General features: G+C 36.0%; 3 protein-coding genes across 4 annotated transcripts; 1 reads left to right on the top strand and 2 right to left on the bottom strand.

Moving 5' to 3' along the window:
* Positions 1-426: 426 nt before the first annotated feature.
* Positions 427-5,292, bottom strand: LOC107590505 (GRIP and coiled-coil domain-containing protein 1-like). Of its 2 annotated transcripts, none has more exons than XM_016279268.1 (3): positions 5,192-5,292; positions 3,567-4,724; positions 427-2,664 (listed from the first exon to the last, which is right to left on the bottom strand). In XM_016279268.1, exons 2-3 carry the CDS (start codon positions 4,674-4,676, stop codon positions 1,351-1,353), a joined length of 2,424 nt encoding a protein of 807 aa, XP_016134754.1. In that variant the 5' UTR covers positions 4,677-4,724; positions 5,192-5,292; the 3' UTR covers positions 427-1,350. The 2 variants fall into 2 exon arrangements, with proteins under 2 accessions (XP_016134754.1, XP_016134763.1); XM_016279277.1 differs by lacking the exon at positions 5,192-5,292 and adding an exon at positions 5,066-5,135.
* Positions 5,293-7,961: 2,669 nt separating this feature from the next.
* On the bottom strand, positions 7,962-11,527 carry lamtor4 (late endosomal/lysosomal adaptor, MAPK and MTOR activator 4). The gene is made up of 4 exons (XM_016279253.1): positions 11,440-11,527; positions 11,144-11,224; positions 10,504-10,621; positions 7,962-8,454 (listed from the first exon to the last, which is right to left on the bottom strand). The coding sequence occupies exons 1-4, from the start codon at positions 11,440-11,442 to the stop codon at positions 8,357-8,359; spliced, it is 300 nt and encodes a 99-aa protein (XP_016134739.1). The 5' UTR covers positions 11,443-11,527; the 3' UTR covers positions 7,962-8,356.
* Positions 11,528-11,748: 221 nt separating this feature from the next.
* Positions 11,749-12,996, top strand: atp6v1f (ATPase H+ transporting V1 subunit F). Its single transcript, XM_016279235.1, has 2 exons — positions 11,749-11,996; positions 12,324-12,996. The coding sequence occupies exons 1-2, from the start codon at positions 11,839-11,841 to the stop codon at positions 12,523-12,525; spliced, it is 360 nt and encodes a 119-aa protein (XP_016134721.1). The 5' UTR covers positions 11,749-11,838; the 3' UTR covers positions 12,526-12,996.
* The last annotated feature ends 12,619 nt before the right edge of the window (positions 12,997-25,615 follow it).

Raw genomic sequence — 25,615 nt, 5'->3', positions numbered from 1 at the left:
ATTAAAATGTTTTAACAAACCAGCAGTAATACTTCTGCTCATCTGCCTGTTAGTAGAGAGCTCATAAACTGAACCGAGTGTATCAATGGAGCCACATACAAAATGTGCAGGTGGGAAACTCCAAGACCACTTTTGAATAGCATACTATTCTTATTTTTTTCATATTTTTAAATGGCAGAAATATAAAGAGTAGTATCTTCTCTCAAATTCAGCCACTGTCTTAAATTATGCAAGAAGCACCTATCTTTCTAATAACAAGTCCTCACATTGCAGATTCTTTAACATACTGTAGTTTTCATAATAATTATCTGAACATGAACTATTAGAGAAAACAATTTGCCAAGTTTTCTTTTTTTATTATAGTTGCCATATAATTATTCCAAACAATATTTTTATTGTTAAAAATTTGCTTATGCAGTGGAGTGATGGATTTTACAAATCATAATCTGAAGATGAAATGTTTTTAAATATATCATAATATATCAAATAAAATGCTAAAGAGAGCAAAATAGTTTGTTTTGGTCAAGATTGAAAATATACATTTACCTGACTGACTGATAAAATGTACTTACAAGACAACTGTGAAAATGATCTGTAATTAGTTCTCAAAAAAGCATAATGTATATTCAGCTTAGATAAAGGAATAACGGTGTAGCCATCAAATGTCAGGGAACAATAGAGCCAACCAAAATCTATCCAAAAAAACTATAATAAAGTCGCTCACATCCTTCTTAAGTTAAATACAAACTGCTATACGTTTACAAACTCAAAGCAACTAATGATTTTTACATTTATTTTTTAATTGATAATATATTCCCATTAAAAACCCTGGAATTAGTTGTGTGTGTTAAATATATACATAGATTTCATCATGACAATACATGAAAAGTGCTGCTGTCTGATGGCATTACTTGCTGGATTCCCTCTAAAAAACCTGTTGGAGCTTTTTAAGAGCATTTTCTTTGGTATAATCCATTCTGTAAATGTCAACCTTTCAACTAAACCAAATAGTGTTACGTTACGTCTCCAGTTATTATACAAAATCAATAGCAACAGTTTGGTGCACTGTCAATATCTAATATTATGTTGCACACACAGAAGAGAAGTTTGGGATGATAGGTCAGCTGTGTTACGTGATCCAACACTGGATTCAAACCATTCATAAACTGTTTAGTATCCTGTCATGCAAAAGCTGGAGTATATATGTCATTATCGGAAACATATCCAACATTGTTGCTCCTGTTATTTGGTACCTTCTCACACTGCACACAAAAAGTGGTCAATAAAAATAAAGGAATATTTATCTCAGCACAGTAGAACCGTAAAGTCACTCTTCTTAACTCATTTGCATCATCTCATCCCTGCCATCCACCAGCCGTGTTGTTGCTGCTTTAGCACAGCCTGTTTCTCTTGAGGACTAAAGTGCAAAATGGTCAAAATGGCCGTGAGTGTCTGCTGGCGCCCTCTGGTGTCGTGGAGCGTGAGAAACCTATAAATGACGTTTTTGAGATACTCAAGGTTGGCCCCATCTCTCCCCTGGTCCCGATTACGTTTGTCCAACTGGCACCGTAGCTCAGCGACCTCTTCTTCATGCCTCTCCCCATTAGCAATCAGCTTTCCTTGTAGCTGATGCAAGTCCTCCTCTAAACGATGCTTTTGTTTGCGCAAGGCGGCCACTTCCACCTCCTTGCGCGCCAGTTGTTCGGCGTACAACAATAAAGTCGGCTCATTGGGCCCAGCTAGTTTTAGAGCTTGAGCGATAATGTCACTTTCTTCTTGTTCTGGATCAGCTTCCTCTGGGTCACCTCCTTCCATCGCTGTGCTGTTATTTGTAGCGTGTTTCTGATGGCTACCAAAGCCGATCACCGTGGCCGCCCGGAGTCGCTCCAGCTCAAGGTCTTTTTCTGCAAGAAGAGCCATGGTGCGATCTCTCTGTTTGTGCAACTCTTCCTCAAGCCGCAAGAAGTTCTCCCTGTGTTGAGCCTCCAGCCTCTCGACTTCCTGTTTGTGGGTCTGCTGGAGCACTACAAGCGCTTGTTGCCGCTTCTCCAGGTCTCGTTTGTGCTGGACTTCCGCTTCGTCTGAAATGATACGAAGGTTGATGTACTTCTCCTTCAGCTCGGCCAGCTGGTCACGTGCTTCTTCTAACTCTTTGGCCTGGTTGCCATCTTTCGTGTTCTTGTTTTTCAGAACACCCTGCACCCTCATTTTGTAGCGCTCAAACTCCTCCCTAAGCTGCCGGAGCTCTTGTTGGTAGTGAAGCACTGAAGCCTTCTCGCTCTCTGAGACTTCCTGGTTCTTTTCTCCTTCCAGTAGCCTTTCGATGTCCAGACTCTGGTCTTGAGATCTTTGCGCAGCCAGGAGGAGTAACTTCTTCACCTTGTCGAGTTTGTCCTTTAACACGTCCACGTTCAAGTTGGTGTCATCGAGGTTTAGATCGGAAGTCGTTGACCTGTTGACTGCTGCGATGGCGAGGGTTTTGTTCTCGGTGTCGAGTTGAAGGATACGTTCTCGTAGCCTCTGAGCGTTTTGTTGGTCCTTCTGCCTGGCCTTCTCACAGGCACCCAGTAGTTCGGAGAGCTCAGACACTCGCTCCTCAAGGCTGGCAACTCGTGCTTCCTCCATCTGTGCCTGTTCTCGGAGACGCTCATCTGCTTGTGCCACCTGCAAAAAAAAAAAAAAGGAAATTAGAATAAATGTTTAGATTAGCAAGAGACCAGGGGTGTCCTATCCTGCTCCTGGAGGGTGAGTATCCTTCAGAGTTTAGCTTTCAAATCTGCCTCAACAACCAATGGACTGAACCAAGTCTCCTCCCAACACTTCACTCACATGCAAGTACGTCACAATACGGAAGAAAGATCTATTCTTCTGCTACATGTGCTACTTGCATTACATTGCAAAACAAAACAGCCTGTTAAATTAAGTGAGGAGACATGAATTAATGTTATAAACCTAATATGTGGATTTCAAGACAAAACTGTAAGATACGTCATATTCAAAATAGGGTTGGGCCGATAGACGATGCTGTCGTCCATCGCCGATGGCTGATAGACATCACGATGTTGAGCCAGCATCGTACACCTCGTATCCACCGCAACCCTATACCATGTTCGGAAAGAAAATGACGTGTACTACGGAACCCCTAAAGAGAATAAATACGAGATGGGAGGAATATATATATTTCAATATTTTCTCTCGCAGTTAGAGAGAGTTAGCTGCCAATCTCCACAATCTCTTTTTAGTTTCACTTTTACTTTGGAGATTCGCGATCGCACGTACTGTTAGCGGCAGTACTTACCACACATTTTGCAAATCATTCGTCATCGTCCTCAGTCATCTCTCCTTACTCTGTTTATGTGGTGAAATAAACAGAAAGTGAAATTTTATGTAGCTACTGTAATTTAACAGGCAACCGTTAGCAATCCTTATTTGTTTTCTGTGCCTTTCTGAATACGGATTCACGCTTCGGGCCCCCCCCCAATGTCATCGTCCATCGCGATGTTTCACTGTAGACATCGTCCGATGCCAATTTTATAGACATCGCCCAACCCCAATTCAAAACATACCTTTCTGATTTCCTGCTGAAGCTGCTGGTTGAAGTGAGCTTTGAGCTCTGCCATCTCTTGCTGGAGCTCCTCCACACGTGGATCAGGTTTGCTCTTCTCCGCCGCTGCAGCCTTCAGGCTTTTCCTCAGCTCCTCCCGTTCTTGAGTGATTTCTTTCAGCTGCGTTTCATAATCTATCCCTCGGTCTGCCACCTGCATGGCTTCAGCCAACGCCTCTCGCGAATCCTCCAGTTTGAGTTCGGCGTCCTGTCTCAGTCCCCTCTCCTCCTGCAGGAGTTTCTGGAGCTCTCGGAGCATGAGCGCATGATCGCCCTGCTCCTGCTCCCGTTCATGTTGCTGGGTTATGACACGGGCTTTGCTCTCCGCCAGCTGCTCCAGCAGGCTCTGATGCTCCAGCTGGTGCTGCTTCTGCTCTTCCTCCATCCTGGCCTGCAGCTGTTCCAGCTCCTGCTTCATCTTGCGCTTGTCCGCCTGGAATGAAGCTTCCATTCTGGACTTTTCTTGAGTGACGGTGGCTAAGGAACTGGTCAGAGTGGAGAGCTGCGTCTTTAGTTGGAAGATACGGCGGTCTGTGTCCGCTGCAGGTGGCGGCGGCTCCATACATCCACCGCTGCTGCTGCTGCTGCTGCTGATGCCACTTTCAGACCCACTTGCCTCCTCAGATTGCTGAGGCAATGCGTTTGCGACAGTCCCAGCGGTGGCTCCATCTACAGCACAGCTTTGGTCCTCCTCTATTTGGTCTCCTTTCGTGCTGTTGCTGGTCACGCTAGTGGCCGTTTCAGCAGAGGCCGCTGTATCCAGGCTGTCTTCGCTGTGAAGTGAAGATCGGTCATCCCCAAGGTCAGAGGGCAAAGGTCGTTCAGCGTTTTCTGTACCTCCACCAAATGACAGGTTATGACCACACTGGCTTAAATCGACCTCCTGCGAAATGGTCAGCACCTTCAGGCTGGCTTCCAAGGCCTCTTTTTCCTTGAGTAGGCTTTGGTACGCTCTGACAACATCTTTAAAGCGCGTCTGATACTTCACAAGCTGTTTCTTCTGCACTTCGATGGTTTCCAGCAGCTCCTTCTTGCCTGGGCCTCCACCAAAGCTCATACCGAACTTCTCCATGGTGTATCAGTGTCAGTCAGTTTGCATACTCTCTGATGTGATCTCCACCTGTGAAGTAAACACAGATTTATGACTGTGAAATACAAGAAGAGCAACGAAGAAAATCATTTAGCAGCATTTCACAATATTTGGAGTTTGCTTAAACCTAAACATTTCCAAAAAGCTTTTGTGAGTAATGTTTGTTTCACACTTTAGTACTATCAGTGGAAAGCACAAATAATAAAATGAAAATAAAACAAACTTTAAACTTTTTCGTGTTTTGTTGTTAGTCTTTGAGACTGCTTTTGCCCGGTATTTTAAGATAATACTGACTATATTTACAGCTCATATCGGTGATAGCTGTCTTTAGCTAATTAGTTAGCAAGTTGTAAAGGTGTAAGAAAACATACATTACATGAAATCCCACATTATGATATTTATGTCTAAAGCACTGTGCAAAACACGTTAACCGAATGTGCTCTTAATAACGCTTGTTGTTCATATAAGCGTTTTTAACAGCAGAAATATCGCATTACCGGAGTACGTGTCCTGTTCACTTGCAGCCGTCGCTTCCTGGTTGGGAAGTGACGTTTGACTTCAAATTAAACGTTAAAGTTTAATTTAAAAAACATCTTACAAGTGCATTACAAATCGGTTTTATATGCCAGATTATTCGATTTTTAAATATCATCTATAAGAATACGCATATAACAAATACGAATCGTTATATTAGCTGGAAAAATATATCGTCTATTGATTTCACTTCTTTGTTTGTTGTGGTTAATGTTGTTCTCAAACGTAAACAGTGACTACCGCCATCTATAGTTAATGTAGAATAAGACTGAAAAGAGTAGGCTACATTACTTTCAAAATCATTTGATATACACTCGAAATTATGTACTCTTACACCACAACAAAATTGCATACTTTTATGGCATAGTATACTATTCGGCTGTGGCATATTAGCCATGTTCAATAGTAGTATTTTTTTCTTTTGTAATGGAAGTTTATCAAACCTTTAGACAAAATATAAAACCTTGCTTTTTTGTATCATATTTGATAGATATCCGGCTTTTCTGACCCATGTACTGTGAGAATATAGTGATATACTTGAGATCCCACTCAAGGAGAAAAAAAAAAAAAAACCTACATTTTGTTCAGAGACCCAAGCCAGTATCATTTTTGTAACATTTAGATGGTATTTTAGTTTTTATAAAAATTTTGAAATAGCTTTCATTTTTAGGTTTTGCTTTCAATTGAACTTTAGTTTAAATTTGAGTCATTTTGTCTTGTGTTTTTGACATTTGTACTATATTTTTAGTTATTCTACATCAGCTACACAACAATAAGAAATGTTTCCAGCAAGCTTTTGTATAGTTTATTTTATTTAGTTAATGTTTATTTTATTTCAAGTAACGAAAATGTCTATTAGTTTTTCATTTAACTATAATAACCCTTGCTAAAATGAGCAAAAATATGCAATTTGGTGCAGTTGTTGTTATTTATATGGTGAAAATGTAATAAATTCTGATAGTTTGTAATGTAAATTACTGATATCTTTGTAACCGCACACATAAAATGCATATCAATGTCAGTTGTCACTCTATATCTCCCAATATGTCCTAATATTTTAATGTTTAGTTAAGTTTTATGATCAAAGTTCTGCTATTTTCATTATAAGTTGAATAATGCAATGCAATGCAATACAAATGATTGAGAGATGCACAAATAAATGTTCCTTAAAAGCCTGTTGTATCATTTTATACTCGCACTTTAACATTTTTCTAAACCATGATATGTTTACTTTATAAAAATAATAAAGTAAATATTTTTTTACACTATTTTTCTGTGGACAACCTTGCACTCTCGTGCGCCCTCTCAAAAACCCATGACACAGGCCATGTAAACTCTCTAAAACTTCAGGAGTGATGTGTTATAACGTCTGATACATTCTAGTTTCGAAAAGCATCTCCCTTTGGTTTTATTCAGCTACAGGAGGTTGAACTGAGAGAGGCAGTGTTGCTAGTGTTTGCTAACAAACAGGTCCTTCCCAATGCCATGACAGTGAGTGACCTGACAGACAAACTAGGCCTCTGGATTGGTTATCTAAAAAAACTATCAAACTATTAAGAACAGAGAATTGCTAAAAAGTGCTCGAGCAGAAATCAGATGCAAATAAATAACATATGAGATGCCAGACATGTGTTGCAGTACAGGACATGTCGAAATGCTCTTTGCTTGTTTCAACTTCATATTCAGGATTTTGTAATCAGTTCCTGTTCTAACGGACTTTTCCGTATTTTCCATCCCAATTTCTTCTCCTTTGTCACCCATTCCATATATTCTTTTTTTAAAGCTTCCTCATTTTATTAGTCATTTAACCCTGTATAGTATAAGTATGTTTTGCAATAAAACAAAGATGAAAGATGAAGGTAAATATTGTATTTTTTTAGGGGTAGACAGGGATAAAAGCATAAAGGAATTGTGAAACAATGAGTAAGATTAGTAATTTCCAAAATTACTCTCATAAAGCATATCATTCCAGACTACGAACAGGAAAACCAGTTTTCTTCTAGTGTATGAATGACTATTACATTTTAATATGCAGTAACAGTCATTCAGTCAAGATTGACAGACAAAAGCACTTTTGTCAATTCAGTAAAATTTGTAAAAGAAAAACTAATCTTGTTCTACATTATGCTCATGAGTGGAATCATTTAAACATATATATATTATTTTAAGAATTCAGGAATTCAGTATAAAATGTAAAAATAGTTTTTGACAGTATATATATATATATATATATTTTTTTTTTTTACTTTATGCATGGTAAGACCATGGCCGACATACAGTTTAAGCTCCAAAAAAAAAAGGTTATAGTACAATATTTTATTATTAAACATTTATTGTATGTATCCACAATTCAATGCTTATTTTCTACAACCAAAGAAGAAAGTAAAATATGCATAGTACTTTATTTAATATATTATTGTTAATGCAATTATTCAAAGATGCGATTTCAAGCCTGTTTGGAAATAGACTGCAAGACGCATTCAGTGCACTTAAATTTCTGCTTTCACAGATCCCAGGGAAAATAACTTCATATTATAACACCTTACTACAAGGTTTCACACTTTACGTTAAGACTGGAATATGAAATTTATAATGAAATTATAACACCCAGTGTAACATTGTTGAAGAAAAACTGCTTCCGTGGCTAATGCATGTGTTTGTATACATAATTCGAGTCTATTACAATTCCTGCATAAAAATAGGATGTTATAAGCAGGTCCTTAAGGTCATGTATTTGTATGAGGAAATCATATGTTAATGGACTGTATGGATTAAATGTAAATACACACACATAATGAACTCCAGTAATACCTTAAATGTGACCACTCAAGCATAAATGGGGGCAAAAAAATATCGATAGCATTTACTCTTGCATTAAAAGACATAAGATAAATCCCTTAACCAGTTTGTAACATTATAATCATAAAAGAAAAACACATTAACTTACTCTGGTTCAGGTCAAATACACCTGACACCACCCCCAAATCGGCGTAATAAAGTCTTTACAAAAGAAATTGATTGTGATTGTGCTAAACATCAGATAGTTGTAATGGCTGGGTCATTTCAATGTGAGGGCACCATTTTGAGCTTGTAATAATGGGTAAGATCAGTCCATACTGTCCTCTTTACTACACAATAACAGGTTCTCGCTGGTTGTTCTGCCTTTTGACTACAAAAACTTTCTGTCCAGAGATGGTCACAGCATAAACGTAGTCTTCGAACATCACTGTAAACAAAAAAACACAAAATAACATTAGGATATTTACTAAGTGATAGATTTAGGGCTGCAACAACTAATCGATAAAATCGATTATTATCGATAATGAAAATAATCGACAACGATTCTCGATATCGATTAATCGGGTCTGCCCACAGTGCACGTCCAGCTTCAGCCGGTCGTGTCAAATTACAGCACTGAATTACAAAATGCATCTAAAAATAGTGGAGGAAACAGAATGAGATGCTGCGGGAGAAGTAGGTGAACCAAGCTGCCCAAAACATGAGAATTATTTATTTTAAGCTTTAAATTAACTTAATGCATTAGCGTATGGCTTGACAGGCTGTCAGGCAGTTTGACAGATGCGTGTGCGTATGCTTAACTGTTAATGTCACAAATTCACGCAAGCATTTCCATTTTTGCATAAAGTCCCGCCCTGACAATCTGCGTTAAGTTTAAATCTGAATGACAGAGGACAGAGGGATACAATTAATATTCAGCGCAAAACATTCATTGTGCTGACATATCTGCTGTTGAACGTTACATTTAGGTTTAAAAGTCAACATGAAGTGCACACATTTTATGAGAGTAGGAACTGATAACAGCGTGCAATTGTCTGATTATAAATATCAGACGCTTCATAACCGTCTTTTATAGGATAAAGAAATGACAGTAAGACATGACTGTGATCAAAGTGAACGTGTGTTCCTGCAGAACATTACTCTTACATATTGGTTACCACTGAGTTTGTGATTTTACTTGTCTTTATTATCTTTACTATTATTTGAATTTTTAATGTAGAGATTTAAACTATATTCACTATACAGTGCTTAAATTTATTTTAAAAATATGTATGTAAGGTTTTTAACAAATTAGGTAAGGTTTGTGCCACTGCTACTCTAAACTAACTGTATTGGTGATTACCAAAATCATTTTTTAGCTTTCTGTATAAGTTAGTCCTCCAATTTGTGTAAGCTCTTTAGTAACAGTAGTAGGTTATTTCTAATTATTGCTGTTGTCTGTGAATGAAAGGCAGTATAGTGTTTTTCCAGATGCCCAATTACAGTGTAAAAGTGGCTAAACAATGGCAGCAAGAATGCAAGCTGTTATGAAAGGCATATTAGGCTATTTTTGTTATTATGTGAATGAATACTATTTATTTGTTTCAGTTTGTTATTTGCCTAATAAATGACATTAACATTTTTAGATTTAAACTATTTTTTGACAGATTCCGAAAATATTTGTGTTTTCTCTTATGACAGGTGGTCTAATAAATTAAGCACTGTATGTTTTCATAGCATTCAGTTGGCACATTCATTTGAAGGACATTGGACAGAATGTGGAATAGTGTTTTTTGTCAATAAAACAAACAAAAAAAGAAAATTGGGCTTTTTAAAAATCTGATTAATCGGAAAAAATAATCGGCCAACTAATCGATTATCAGAATAATCGTTAGTTGCAGCCCAAGATAGATTTACATAGATTTTTGAAAACAATTTACTGTAGTATAAAAATCCAGACACCATTGTTTTAATTACAATTAAGCAAGCATAATTTTGTTAATATAAAAATAGTTGAGATATATATATATATATACACATACACACAAACCGATTCCAAAAAAGTTGGGACACTGTACAAATCTACTAAATACTGAGCAAAGGGTCTGAATACTTAGGACCATGTGATATTTCAGTTTTTCTTTTTTAATAAATCTGCAAAAATGTCAACAATTCTGTGTTTTTCTGTCAATATGGGGTGCTGTGTGTACATTGAGGAAAAAAAAATAACTTAAATAATTTTAGCAAATGGCTGCAATATAACAAAGAGTGAAAAATTTAAGGGGGTCTGAATACTTTCCGTACCCACTGTATATATACACACATACATACACACACACACTATAGTAATGACAGTTGAGGGGAAATTGTATAATAAAAATAATGCTAAATATATAATTTCTTAATTTTCTCTTGAAATTAGGGTGAAATATTCTAAACAAACATTTCTGACAGGCTTTAATAGATTCATCTAGGTGGAAATATGCATGTTTCTTACCTGACATGCGTTTGAAAGGGGGCTCAGCTGTCCCATGCAATCTGAAACGACAAGCTGTTCTGACCATCTGCATGATCACTCCTGCTGTGTGCTCGTCATTCTCCAGCTCTCCTGCGGACTGTAACAGGACAGGATTTATCATCTGTATATCTATCCATCTACGAAGAGTTCAGAGGCAAAAGCCTCTAAGTGCCGTCTGAAATTTTCTTCTAAAATGAGCATTTTTATCAGGCTCCTATATTTATATTCAGTTATTTCACTTTAATTGCATAGAAAAGGACCTAAACATTGCCATTAAAGTAAAATTACCAAACCTAAACATCAGAGCCTGATAAAAATGCTCATTTTAGATGAAAATTTCAGACGGCACTTGGAGGCTTTTACATCTGAACTCATCACACACACACACACACACACACACACACACACACACACACACACACACACACACACACACACACACACACACACACACTTGTACTTTTATTTGACATAAGTATATTATATTAAATGAATTGTTTGGAATTGGAATTTCCTCTTCAAAACTCAAGATTCTTTTTCCAACACATTTCATCTCATTATGTCAATAGGTTGCAATATATAATGAACTTTACTGCATGTTAAGTGTTTAATAACTTACCGCAAGTACACCTTCCTCACTAATAACCAAATACCCAATCTGATCGGGTATTCTCTCTAAACCTTGGGTCAGAGCGGTGGTCTGCAATTCAACACAAGACAATGCAGCAAATAAACATTAGCAGAGCTCATCTAGCTAACAGTTTCTTATAGCCTACTGCTTTTTATCACATGATTTATAATCTGTATCACTTTTCCATACGCATACGCACACCACATCAAACCCTTTTCATCACAAGAAACATTAAGCTCGACAAATGCCCCCCAAAGTGGAAATTAAATGTAACTTTAACGTACCATTTCTAGGCAGTGCAGATGAATTAACACTGTTGTCTTCCTTCACACCACGCCTCACGTGACCGAGCAAGCGTCGCGTGTTTATAACGTCATATCACAAGGTCGATGGATTTATCAATTTGACATCACTTAGGTTCTTATGCCACAACACGTGATAAAATCCGCAAAATGATTCGCATATGTGTTATAGTTACAGAATTCTGCCAGTGTTTAGGCGGTCACAATCACCACATGAACACGAGCAGCACAGACTCCAGATCAGCTGTCTACACGAAGCGCTTACGGTTTAGTCAAAGCGGAAGTGCAGTAGTCAGCTGATTAAAGCATATGATCCAGCAGGACGGAAAAACATTTCATCCATTCTGTCTGTCATTTGAGCAAATATAAGCAAACGCCAAAATGCCTGGACGGGGGAAATTAATCGCCGTTATAGGGGACGAAGACACATGTACCGGATTCCTCCTCGGAGGGATCGGAGAACTGAACAAAAACCGAAAACCGAATTTCTTGGTGGTGGAAAAGGACACTAGCATCACAGAGATAGAGGAGACCTTCAAGTAAGAGACAGGATTTGAAACGCCTGAATGATTTAAGATCATATATTACAATCCAAATAATTGTGCAATAATAAATATATGAAATCTTAAGGTTATATTAAGGTTTATCATTGTGATAACGTGTATCACTCTTAAATATGCAAATGCAATATCTATCTATCTATCTATCTATCTATCTATCTATCTATCTATCTATTACTTTAGCATTTTATAGTTTTCAAATAATCCCATTTTTACTCAGAATAGACGTTTGCATAATTTATAATACACTGTGTCATTTTGGTTACTTGAATTTTAACATCAGTTATATCTGTTCTTCATTTCCAGGAGTTTCCTGGCTCGCAGTGACATTGGCATCATCCTCATCAACCAGTTCATCGCAGAGATGATTCGCCATGCTATAGATGCCCACATGGAGTCAATCCCGGCCGTTCTGGAGATTCCGTCAAAAGAGCATCCTTATGACGCCTCCAAAGATTCCATCCTGAGACGGGCCAAGGGCATGTTTTCAGCAGAGGACTTCCGATAAGCCGATACACCTGTGGGGTCACGGTCTGGCCTGGTCAGGGCAGGTGTGAGAGTAAACGAGTTTTACTTCTTGATCTCATCCATCTTGTTGAAGCTGGAACCCGTATTATAAAGATTAAATAATGATGTGTTGTTAATGTGATGTTCTGTGATTTTTGCCATTCCCAAGTTTGAAGAAGAGGAAATAGTTTGTCAGTGCTCCTAATAATAATTGTTTAAATGTATATAATATAATATCATTAATTATATTATATATAAAAATGACAAAAAAAAGGATACGTGTTATTTTACCCCTTGTGCAACAGACATTATATACCACAAGAAATTAAGTTAAAAGAATTTATTATATTGTACTGTCTCTATACCGTTAATATTTAAGTTCTTTCATCTCAAAGCTGACAATATTGGACTGCAAAGCCACTGTTCCCCATTTAAATCGGTATCAAATAACTTAAAATGCTATCTGTAACTGTATTTTCTGTCACTTTGAGCACTGGATGTGGTTTAATTCCAGGTTTCAACAAAAGTCAGACTGTGCAAACAAAGTCTGGTGCACTGAAACAAAGATTCTTACAGCTAATAATTGTACAAAAATGTAAATATTTATTTTCAATTAATTTTAACTTTGAACGATAATATATATATATATATATATATATATATATATATATATATATATAAATAATTATACCACATGGATTAGAAGAAACCAAGGTGAAAAATTCAATCAAGGTGAAATATATTTAGTTTGGCTTAATATATTAAATACATGCTCTTGCAAAAAAGTAAGATACACATTAGGATAATCAACCATGCGTAAAAACAACATGAGGTAAATCATTGTATTTTCTGTCACTTTGAGCACTGCAAAGAGCTTTAGGCTACATGATGTGATGTAATTAAATGTGTTAACTTATGTCTTCAGAACTGTGACTTGCAGTTTATTAAAAGAAATGGAGTCTGACACTCTTGCTTTTGTGTGATGACTATCTGATGTCTAAAAAAAATATATATATTTTACATTAAATTAGTATACAATAACAAATATTTAAAAAGCCAAAAAGTACATCAAAATACTTATAATAAATATTAAACGATAATATATATATATATATATATATATATATATATTTAGGCCTAAATTCAGTAAAATTTCAGTGTCACCTTTAACTTCATCAAGTTTTTTTTCTTGTTCCTGTGTTTCCTTCAGTTTAGTTCCTGTTTCTTTAATTACTAATTATATGTGTATAAGTACTCCTGGTTTTTTTTCCATTTTTGCAGTTGGTTATTGTGTTTGAGTATGTGTTCCTGCGTATTGTGGATTAAAGACTATTTAGATTAAATTTCTTTGTCTTTCGTTTTGGATTGCAAAACCATATGACAAATCCATAAGTGAAAACATATATGCTAAGTTTTATTCATGCATGTTTATAGGATATGTTTATAATTTTTTTTTAACCTATAGTGTCTTTCCTTTATTTTCTTAAGGAACATGTATTTTATTGACATGTTTCTTTTCTAAATATTTGTTATTAATAATGAATTTACACAATATTTCAACTCAGCTCAGAAAAAAAGAAAGATCCTCTCACATTCAACAGCTTTTATTTCCAGCAAATTACTTAACATGCATAAATATAAACATAAAAAGTTAAACAACTGAGACATAAAAAACAGTTTACTCTTGTTTCACAGGTGCATATGCAATAATTGCTTATGGCTCATTGAACAAGCATGAAAAAAAAACGTTATTTAAACCCTTGCCAATAAAGATCTGTAAAGCTTATTTGGATTTTACAAGATTACTTTAGTACAGTACAGTACCCCACACACCACTAAGCTCATAATTTCCAGCAAATTACTTAACATGCATAAATATAAACATAAAAAGTTAAACAACTGAGACACAAAAAACAGTTTACTCTTGTTTCACAGGTGCATATGCAATAATTGCTTATGGCTCATTGAACAAGCATGAAAAAAAAACGTTATTTAAACCCTTGCCAATAAAGATCTGTAAAGCTTATTTGGATTTTACAAGATTACTTTAGTACAGTACAGTACCCCACACACCACTAAGCTCATGATAATGGGTTGCAGAAGCTAACATACATTCCTCATTGAATCTGTAAATAACTATAAATTATAACTGGACATCTAATTGTAATACTGTATAATGTGCTATAAATGCACTTTTTGTCATTGTCATATGTCGTCTAAAAGGTTCAACCTTTCGAAGCTGTTTTCAAATATCATCTAATTTTTTGATTACGTGAAGTAACATTATGTTGTCCAGTAATCATAGGAGATATATGAGAACTGATTATGAAAACATCACATCCCCAGTGCTGTAAAAAGGGTCATTCATATATAAAAGGCTATTGAAACTCATACAATCTCATGTATCTACAGCCCTGAAACAACTGATAATAGATCGATTAAGCCAGTTATAGCTTGGTTTGATGTTAACAAAAGATATGGCTGACACAATGTTCTTTCTCAATATAAAATGTTAAAAACTAACTTTGTTGATAGAGCTGTTAAGTAAAAGAATATCCACACACACGTCAGACACAAATCAGACATTTTCCCATGATTATTGTCCAACATTGTGACTTTTGGAATTGATTTATTTGTGGTAAATTATTGTCTCTCTTTACTACAAAACATTGATAAGGTCTCATCAATCGTCTTTTAAATGTGTGTCCCTGTCTTATTCAAGGACTGTAATGTTGGTGTTGAAACAAGTTCAAATTCTCAAATTCTCATTGTAAATGTGATGCTGCAGTCTTTCTTTTTTTAAAGTAAACCAATGTCACAATGCTTAAAATATAAAATACTTTTGTGCCTATATTATCTTTTTTATTTTTTTTTAGATTTTTGACATGTACAACATTGTCTCACATTCTCAGATCGAAAAAGTACCTAGATGCACGTTTGTTTACTTATATTATTTCATGCTGAATCATTAAAACAACATGCGATTAAAGAATTCAACATACTAAACAATTCTGAGTGCATCCCAATGATAGTAAAACACATTTTTGTGTTTTGGATGTTTGTTATGCTTTTAATATTGACCTGTTTTTGTTTGTTTGTTTCTTTTTCGATCAATTGATGAGTTAATCAACTGAGAATTTATAATTAACATTATAACATTCAAATATGAATTTGCCTGTTCATAAACGCGTTAATGAGTAGCCCAATTTTTTCTAGGAATAACTATGGCATCCAAACTGTGAGCTAATTTTCATCTGTACTTCACAGGGGATCAGGTCCAGGATGCTTTTTGTCTACCTGTGCCACACAAAATCTGGTCCACAGGATGTAGACTGGGGATGAGAAAGCAGGGGAGAGCGCAAGTGATGCATGGGGGTCTGGGAAAAAATAAGATATGTATAGGAGAATAAAGTTTACTTTTATTTGATTGCTTTTATGACACATTTACTTGTAAGATATATTTCCATTGATCATTTATTTTACCATACATTTATTCCTTTCTTTATTTTGGTGAAGAAACATACAAAACTCACATAGTTTCATTAATGTTTCAATTACTCACAGTGTCAACAGTAGGAAATAAAAAGATTGTGGGGGAGATAAATAAATAAACGCTTCTGATAACTGGAGATCAGCCTTTCACGGCTCTGTGGTTTAATTTTGACCCCAAAACAAACACATTACAACACCCAAATGCATTGTTGTCCATGTTTGCACACAAATTGTATATTCAATCAGGAAGTATGTACAGTAGGTGCACCTTCTCCTGTCTAACAGAGAGCCTCAGCTGCAGGCCTCAGTAGCCCAAAAAGGAAGAAACCCCTAATTTACAATTTCTTCCTGCTCTCTCTCCCACACCTTATTAAGAATAAAAAGAAATAAGTCTGCCTTTGTTGAATCCCTGTCTTGTGGACCTTTGACATTAAATACCATTGAAACCGAAAAACGGATGTATCTACAGCCCTGAAACAACTGATGATAGATAAATTAAGGCAGTTATGTAGCGTGGTTTGACTTTAACAAAAAATAGGCTGTCCATGGACCTAATGTTCCTTATCAATATACAACGTTAAAAACAAACTTTGTTGATAGACCTTTTAAGTAAACTGAAACCGAATATCCACACACACTTCAGACAAAAATCAGACGTGTTCCCATGATTATTGTCCAACATTGTGACTCTTGGAATTTATTTATTTAATATTTATTATACATGGTGACTTATTTTCTCTCTTTATACTGCAAAACATTGATAAGGTCTCATCAATCATCCCTGTCTTATTCGAGGACAAAACCAACCTGCCTGTGGGAATCACACACATATACAGATCACTAAAAGACTAATGTGCTTTTGCATAGTCAGGGAATTGTATATAAGCTTAAATCAGTTTGGATCTGCTTCATTCACTGTGTTGTTCAGTAAGCCAGTGCTGGTGATGAACATCATGATTCTTGTCTGGACTCTCAGCTCTCTCATCCTCAGCTATGCTTTTGGGTTCCCCTTTCTTAATAGCACAAGGTAAGATATTTTCAAGCATATTTGAAACATTGTCCATAAAAATGACCACATTCTACTTCATAACTGTGATATATTTGTTTTCAGCCATGGATCTTACATGTTTCCCAATGTCACAGAGAGGAACATCACTTGGTATAATAATAATACCAATCAGACCAGGTATATACACGCACGTGTTTGACAGAACAGAAACTGTGTGAATGATGAGTTTTGCTGGGAAAGAAATACTTACTTGGACCTTAGTAAAATGGCCAAAAGTTGCCCATTTTACAAATTTTTGGCAGTTGATTACTTAAGTTCTTAAATGATTGTTTAAAACAGTATAATGGATACTTTTTTCGCTCTGATAGGCTTTTCATATACAGTGTTTTTGTGTTTCGTATACAGAATTTCTTAATATAAGCAGGTTTATATGTGTGTGTGTGTTTGTGTAATAAAACAGAATTTTAGGTTTATAATAAAATAGCTCTTCTTTTCTCACAGAGATATCATTGAGAGAGTAAATTACAACATTCAAGCAATTTTCTTATACATATATTCCTAATAGCTTTTCTTTTTTTACAGTCACCAATTCCAGTTAGAACGGTTTCCCACGTAAGTCTTTTCCTTTTCAAATTCTCTTTATTGGAATTCCTAATTTGCTGAGTAATGCATGCTTATGACATGCCAAACAAACCTCTACGCATCCTGTGTCATTCTCTGTCTTTAAGCCACTCTCTCTCTCTTTGATATCGGACAACAGCTTGTTCAATCACAATTCAAACTCTAGCAAATATATTTCAAATGATTAAGAGCTAAAAGTCAGAAACCCATAATAGCCTCTGGAATTATAAGCTTGTTTTCCTTGGTCATTTCAGCCTAACAAATCATATACACATATTATCATGTTTTTGTGTATAGATTTATGTGGATAGGTTGTTTTTAGGTGGTGTTGACTTGTTTTTGACTATGAATTTCAGTGGGTTTATGAAATGTACATGAGTACAATAAGTTTAAGCAAACAAGATTCTCTGTAGCCCAATTTCTTCTAGGAAAAACTATGACATCCAAATGTAAGCTAATATTCATCTGTACTTCACAGGGGAGGAAAACCAGGATGTTCTTTGGCTACCTGTGCCACCCAAAATCTGGTCGACCGCATACAGACTGGGGATGAGAAGGCAGGGAAGAGCGCAAGTGACCCATGGGGGCCTGGGAAAAAATAAGAGATGAAGAGGAGAAAGAGGGTTACTTTTATTTGATTGCTTTCATGTAATTTTAAAATGTCTTTACTTTGAACCTTGCTTTGATTCAAAAGCGCTAACTTTCATTAAAGAAAGGTGTTATCAACACTTTGCTAATGTCATCTCACCAATGAAGAATAAAATAATTTTTATTACTATCCATAGACTCCTTTTCTTTCTTTCTATTTTTGTTTTATCATATGTAAACAAATGTAAAATAAATAGTCGTTTTTGTATATAACAGGAAAGGTATCCATGCAAATAAATGTTCAGCAAAATTTATGAATTAAATCTGTCAAACATAACTAGGCATCATATTTTCATAAATATATCAGTTACTCACTGTAAAACATGTCACTCCCAGTACAGTGAAAAAAAAAAAACTGGTCTAGGATTTACTTTGAAACAATCTACACTTTAGAAATAGCTTGAAACTTTCACAAATAAATACAAAGAAATGGCAAGCAACACACTGAATTGAACACAAAACTAGAAAGACTTAAATAGTATTTTCTTGTAAAACATACTCCAATAATCTTTGTTTCATTTACAGGGAAGGAACGAAAGATTGTGGCAAAATACATTTCTAACTGCAACGGCATGTGATTACCAAAAGAGGGCCCCATAATATTAGAAGCATGTCTGTGCAACTGTGAAGGTGTTCTAATGGGCTCATCATGAGAAATTCATTAAGATGTAAAACAATAAACCTCATTTTATTATTGAACACTGTATTAAATACTTAAACTTTATTTCTCATATTTCCACCTATATTTATTGTAAATATTCTGCTCAATTTTATATTTTATACTTGAGTTTATATCTCACATTTGCATCTAAAAAATGCAGCATTATGTCTCCTTAGTCCTAACTGCAATTTTATATCTCACAAAAAAAATCCCCAATATGACAATTTACAGTTGCGACTTTACTGTTTGAAATCACAACCCCCCCCCCTCAGAATTATGCCTTTATTTTTTTGGGATTGTCACTTGTATTTTACATGTTGTGGAATATTTAAAATATTAAAATAATATTTGAGCAAGGTTCTAAAAAAAGAAACATGGTCTATGATCAAAATATTGTTATACCACCCTCAAAAACAAAACAGCGTATACAATACAATATCATGTTTGGGCATATATATATATCAGTCACATAAAAATATTTTGATAATGCACATTTAATCTAACAATTCAATTTTAATTTGAGACTTTAATTTTTTAAAGTCTTTAATGACCAGGTATTAGTCACTAATTTCAAAGACACAAGATCCCAGAGCATCATACTGTTTTTGAACTATCATCGGACTCCAGATTTACGACAAAGAGCGCTGTGGAAGAATGAGTTGTGACCGATTAGTTCCACCCCTTTCCAACCTTCTGAACGATTCCAATAATTCTTTGGAATCCAGCAGATTTACTGAATATTGAGTTCTCAGAAGGGAAAGACCCAATTAACTGTGATTACTTTGAGTTAATCAGGGTCTTCATCATCAGATCCACTCGTCAATCAAAGCTGAACGTGACACGTCAAGTTGCTTGTGATTATCAGCTTGCTATAAACTAAAGAAAAGGGGCCTCAAATGGTTTATGTGTGTCCCCGGAAGACTTATGTATTCCACCTACATGTTCGTCCTCGGCAAAGGGCAACACACACACACACACACACACATACTGGTATCCATTTTTTTGTGGGGACATTCCATACGTGTAATGGTTTTTATACTGTCCAAACTGTATTTTCTATCCCCTTACCCTAGCCCTAAACCTACCCCTCACACAAAACTTTCTGCTATTTTAGATTTTCAAAACATTTCATGCTATATGATTTTTAAGCTGTTTTTCTCATGGGGACCAAAAAACAATGTCCCCACAAGGTCAGAATTGACTAGTATTACTATCCTCGTGGGGACATTTGGTCCCCATAACGTGATAAATACAGGTACACACACACACACACACACACACACACACACACACACACACACACAATGATATGGATGCTGTACTGCATTCTTGGGAGTCAACCTGATGGTCCTCTGGCATTTCTGCAAATAAACATATTAAAAATAATAATAAATCAGCCTAAGGTGGTTTTCTGGTCTTAGCTGGTTTAAGATGGTTTAGCTGGTCTCCTAGCCTAAGTTCAAACAGTTAGTTTTTGGGATTGACAGATTTATTTAAGAGGTGCGATACTCTTCCCAAACACACTTAATGTTTAGTAATATTATCAATTTAACTGCACTGACACTATCGGATGAGAGCTGAATTCAGCTGAATAATGACACTATTGTAGAGCTGCTGTATAGCTAAATTGAATTGGTTTCATAATTGACCAATTTTGCAACACTGACACTATTACTGAACTGATTCTACAGCTGAATAACCACACTACAGCTGATAGAGCTGATTATAGATGAATTAAACTGGTTTCATAATTCATTAACTTTTCATTGAACTGAACTGAATGAACACTGAAGCAGAATAAGACACTATTGTCTTTTCAGAGCATGCTTCAGAGCAGAATTGGAATTTGTCTCATAGTTGATGACATTTGCATAATTGATTGTTTATTACTCTTAAGCTGCTTTAAAACAATTTGTATTTTATAAAGCACTATATAAATGAAGGTGATTTGACCTGAATCTCAAACTGTCCTGCTCACACAACAGTTTACATACAGTATTCAAAACAAGGCTAACTAAGGCTAACCAAAAGGCCAGTGTTAATCCCTTTTCTGTTCTCACCATAACTATGAATATCACCTGACCAATTACTAATATGGCAATATCCATAACACTGGAAAGTCTTATAACAGTTGGCGTGCAACAAGTCCAATTAAATTTTTTTTCTCTCCATGTTCCTGGTTTCTAGACTGGTGCTTGCAGGGTAAATGTATTTCCGGTAACAGCAATTGCAGAGCCTAACAAGAATAAGATTTGGATAGCATTTAATTTTCTCACAGAATGAGTTAGTGTTACGCAAACTCTCTCTGGTGATGTTTAATCTCCTGCATTTTATCACCTAGAAAACATTTTGGTCTAATGTGAACAGTTGCAGACATCTGTTACTTAGGTTTCCTTCCATGTACCTTTTCTTGTATGCCTTTCATTCTCTTCTTTAATCGTTTCTTTCAGTAAACCTAAGGGTAGTCTGCTAGATTTTAATGGTTTGGATTACTTTCCTCTGTGGCAAACAACAGCTTTTCATGCCACAGTGAGGTCAGCACAAAGTGGATTAAGACAAAGTGAAGCTCTCATGCTGTGCTACGAAAGTGGACGACTGCCACAAACACGCACCTACTCACACATAATAACTGCTGAATTTTGGAGTCGCACTTCACAGCCGGGCCAATTTCACGTCATTACTAAAAATGCAGATGAAAAGTATCTTAGTTTTTTTAATCCTGCCATAAGGCACTCTCAAAAGAGAAAGAAAAATGGGTAAGCAGAACTTTCTAGAAGTTTCTTTCACTAACCCACTCCCACACACAACATTTCCTCTTCATGTTTTTTTTAATGTAATCAAGGATTGTTAGTTTCAGACTGAAATGCCTATCACTGCCTCATTGCAATCTCTTATTGGCCATTCACTTGAGTTGCCCAAGTCCTTCCTCTCTTTTAAAAAATAACCCTGGTCGAGTCCATATCAGTCCATCTTTCTCCCCTTATCTTCATCAATCACTTCCTGATGGAGCAGTCAATGTAGGCTGATCATTAGGGGTTATAATGAGAGTGTACCTGTCTCTGCTGAGATCTGAAACAGCCACTGACCTGCCTCTATCCACTGTGACTCATTGGAGGCCTCCTCATTTTCTAAAGAACAAGCCAGACCTCACTACACCCACACAATCCCTGTTATTATTGATGTGTGTTGGATTGTAATTTGTCATTGAGCAGATGCTTCTAATTCCAAAGCGACTTATATTACACTTAAACCTATTGAGAAGCATGTGGATAAGTGTCAGATAAATACAGTGATGATGGTTCATATAGCTCATCTCATTTAATTTAATTTAATCTCAATCTTATCTCATCTCATCTCAACTAATCTCATTTCATCTCATCTCATCTCATCATCTTATCTCATCTCATCATCTCATCTCATCTCATCTCAACTAATCTCATTTCATCTCATCATCTCATCTCAACTAATCTCATTTCATCTAATCTCATCTCAACTAAATTAATTTCATCTCATCTAATCTCATCATCTCATCTCAACTAATCTCATTTCATCTCATCTCATCATCTCATCTCATCTCATCTCATCATCTCATCTCATCTCATCTCATCTCATCTCATCTCATCTAATCTAATCTAATCTAATCTCAAATAATTTAAACTCCATTTTACCTAATTCTCAGTCTCATCTAGATGCCATTTAAAAAAATCACCTCATCTCCACTAAACTCCACCTTGTCTCATCCTTAATCTTATCTCAATCTAAATCTCAATCTGATCTAATTCTCAGTCTCAACCCATCTTCAGTCTTATCTCAATTGTTATATCATCCAACTCTCCATCTAAACTAATCTCTGTTTCTATCTAATGTAATCTCATCTCATCTCATTCCACCTCATCTCATCCTCAGTCTCACATCTTTTTCAAGATCATCTCATTTTAATCTCAAACTGAACTAATTTAACCTCCATCTAATCTCACACCATCTCATCTGTAGTCTTTGTCAGCATTTATCTCATCTCATTTGATCTCATCTCATATAATCATCTAATTTTATCTAATTTCATCTTATCTCATCTCAACTCATCTCACACCATTTTAACACCATCTCATCTCACCCTTCACCTCAATCAATGTCTTAATGTCATTTTTGTCAGCATTTATCTAATCTCATCTAATCTCATCTTCACCTTATCTTATCTCATCTCATCTCATCTCATCTTCACCTTATTTTATCTCATCCTTAATCTCATACCAATCTAAATCTCAGTCTAAAATCATACTCAATCTCATCTAAATTGTTATGTCATTCAACTCTCCATCTCAACTCATCTCTCTCTCTCCATCTCATCTTAATCTCATCTCAGTCTCCACCTGATCTCACCTTCAGTCTCAAATCATCCTCAGTTTTAATCACATCTTCAACTCCTCCTTAATATCATAACATCTCCTCAACTGAAGCTCATCTTCATGACTTTAATTGCATGTACCCCCTTTGTTCGGTCTTAAACCTGGCCTATCAGTGGGGTAATTATGTGAAAGATGGAAACAAATTACAGTTCATTTCTGCAAATGAATCTCACAGGCAGCTGGCTGACAGCCACCCTGGCAATGATTTCACACGGCTCACAATCAAAAGACCAAATGCCTTCACACTCCCTACAGGCACATCCATGCCAACTGAGCCTCCTTGGTATTTGTAGTCTCTCCCACATATGAAATATGGCAAACATTATACAGTGATACAGAGGAGCCATATGCCCACAGAGATTGTTGGAGTGTTAAATCCTCCGCCAACATGTGAGCAAGTTAACATGAGAACTTACCATAAAGGTTATTAATGATTAGAAACTCAAAAGAAAAAAAGTCAGATGAACTTGAATCCTATTACAGGCCTCACTGTTAATTTAATACACAAATCAGATTGTAAAGTGCAAGCTTATAAAAAGGATAGAACAAATACTGGATCATGTCACCTTGTTGTTACCTTCAGAGTACAAGAGCTTACGTACAGCGACTGCAAATTAGAAATCCTTGATAAAGTAAAATTGACATGTTTTTATGCACATAGTCAGGCCATCAACTCCATAATACATAATCCTGTTTTCATTTTCCCTGCATCTCTTCATTTATTTTCCTCCCATTCATCTGTTTTTCACACGTTATTGACTCATCTGCTTTAATACTCTGTTACTCTCCCCGGGCTACGGCTGTGGCCTCTCTCCCAAACTCTATCTTTTGTGTAATGTCCCTGTAGAGCCCAGATGAATATAAATGTGAAATGTCAGGGTGTCGCCTCTCAGCTGTGTTGGATGACTTTTGTCACTCTGCTCTGCCAGAGAGCAACGTTTGCCTGCTTTCAGCTAGATATCTGCCCCGCCTCAGGTGTTTACAGTCCTGCCCACAGACGTGCTGGAACCGGAGCCAACAAGTGAACGTGGGCGCCACATGTTGTTGGTGGCCTGGCCGCCAGTCACATCCTTCAAAACACGAAAGCAGTTAATCCATCCAAATGTCAAGAAAAGTGCTACGTTGTATGATTATAGGCTTCTAGATGAAATTTATCCATCTTCACCTTGAACTAGGAATAACATGCTTTACATAAACACTTAACATTAACTACAAAGATATTCAGAATTGAATTGTGTTTTAAAAATGTAGCTTTGTAGTAGGTAGTTCCAGTCTTTGATTTTGATTGGCTGAGTGGCCTATACATTAATGTGTGTATTTTTGTATTTATGTAAGAGCACTAAGACTTTTCACTCTTCCTGTTAGCTAGCTACTTGGCTTGTCTGTATCGCGCTTTTCAGACAGACTGTTAGTTTGGGCATTAGTAGTAGTGCTAACTTTCAGCAAGTTACATCGATACGCCAGTAGGTGGCAATGGAGCAATAGTGAGTCACTGAATCATTCATTCAACCGATTCATTTAAAACACTGATCCAATGAGGAATGAAACTCCCCTGCTGTGTTTTGTTTGGAGACTCAAGAGAGTCAGGACATTTGATTCTGCTGCAGTTTGTTTGGAACTGTTACTGACCAAAAATAGAGGTTATCTGACAAGTCTCTAAAAGGTAAGCCACTCAATATCTTGTTTATTTAACAGTTGTTTAAAATCAGTATCACAATCACAGATATGCAGATGGTATGAATAGGCTATCTAAACAAAATGACTCTTATGCATGGTATAGGCTATACTGCTTAATTAAAAAAATGTAGAGTATGAATAAATTAATACTGTTACATCAGGTTACATATTCTAAGGAGTAATTTCAGGTATTCATGTAGTGTTCTTATATAAGTACAACTCAACTCACCGACTAAGTTCCAGCCATTTATTTGTTTGTTTATTTATTTGGTATGAAAAGTAGGTCATAGGGCGCTGATGGGCATTGTTCTCTACAAATACATCTTTGAATAACATTTTATATGAAGCACATGTTGAAATTTTATGAGCTACGAAAGGTGCATTGTCCATTATAAATTATGTAGAGAAGCATGAAAACTCAAGAGGTTACTTACAAATTAAGTAGATTTATTCACCAATGCAGCAGATTCGAATGGTCAGTTAAACAAATTTCAATCCTATGCTAAATCTGCATGGAGACATTTTTCAAAATTCCATATAGCACAGATACCTACTGAGATAACTGTACTTTCCCCAC

The sequence above is a fragment of the Sinocyclocheilus grahami genome, unplaced genomic scaffold (genome assembly GCF_001515645.1).
Source record: "Sinocyclocheilus grahami isolate Dianchi unplaced genomic scaffold, SAMN03320097.WGS_v1.1 scaffold8.1, whole genome shotgun sequence".
NCBI classification, from domain to species: domain Eukaryota; kingdom Metazoa; phylum Chordata; class Actinopteri; order Cypriniformes; family Cyprinidae; genus Sinocyclocheilus; species Sinocyclocheilus grahami.
This window is presented reverse-complemented; position numbering and strand designations above follow the sequence as displayed.

Coding starts and splice junctions, on each gene's coding strand:
- lamtor4 (XM_016279253.1), bottom strand. Junction 10,622..11,143: donor GTGAGGAAGGTGTACTTGCG/GTAAGTTATTAA, acceptor GTCCTGTTACAG/TCCGCAGGAGAGCTGGAGAA. Junction 8,455..10,503: donor CCCTTTCAAACGCATGTCAG/GTAAGAAACATG, acceptor TTTTGTTTACAG/TGATGTTCGAAGACTACGTT.
- atp6v1f (XM_016279235.1), top strand. CDS start 11,839: ATGCCTGGACGGGGGAAATTAATCGCCGTTATAGGGGACGAAGACACA. Junction 11,997..12,323: donor GAGATAGAGGAGACCTTCAA/GTAAGAGACAGG, acceptor CTTCATTTCCAG/GAGTTTCCTGGCTCGCAGTG.
- LOC107590505 (XM_016279268.1), bottom strand. CDS start 4,676: ATGGAGAAGTTCGGTATGAGCTTTGGTGGAGGCCCAGGCAAGAAGGAG. Junction 2,665..3,566: donor TTCAGCAGGAAATCAGAAAG/GTATGTTTTGAA, acceptor TTTTTTTTGCAG/GTGGCACAAGCAGATGAGCG.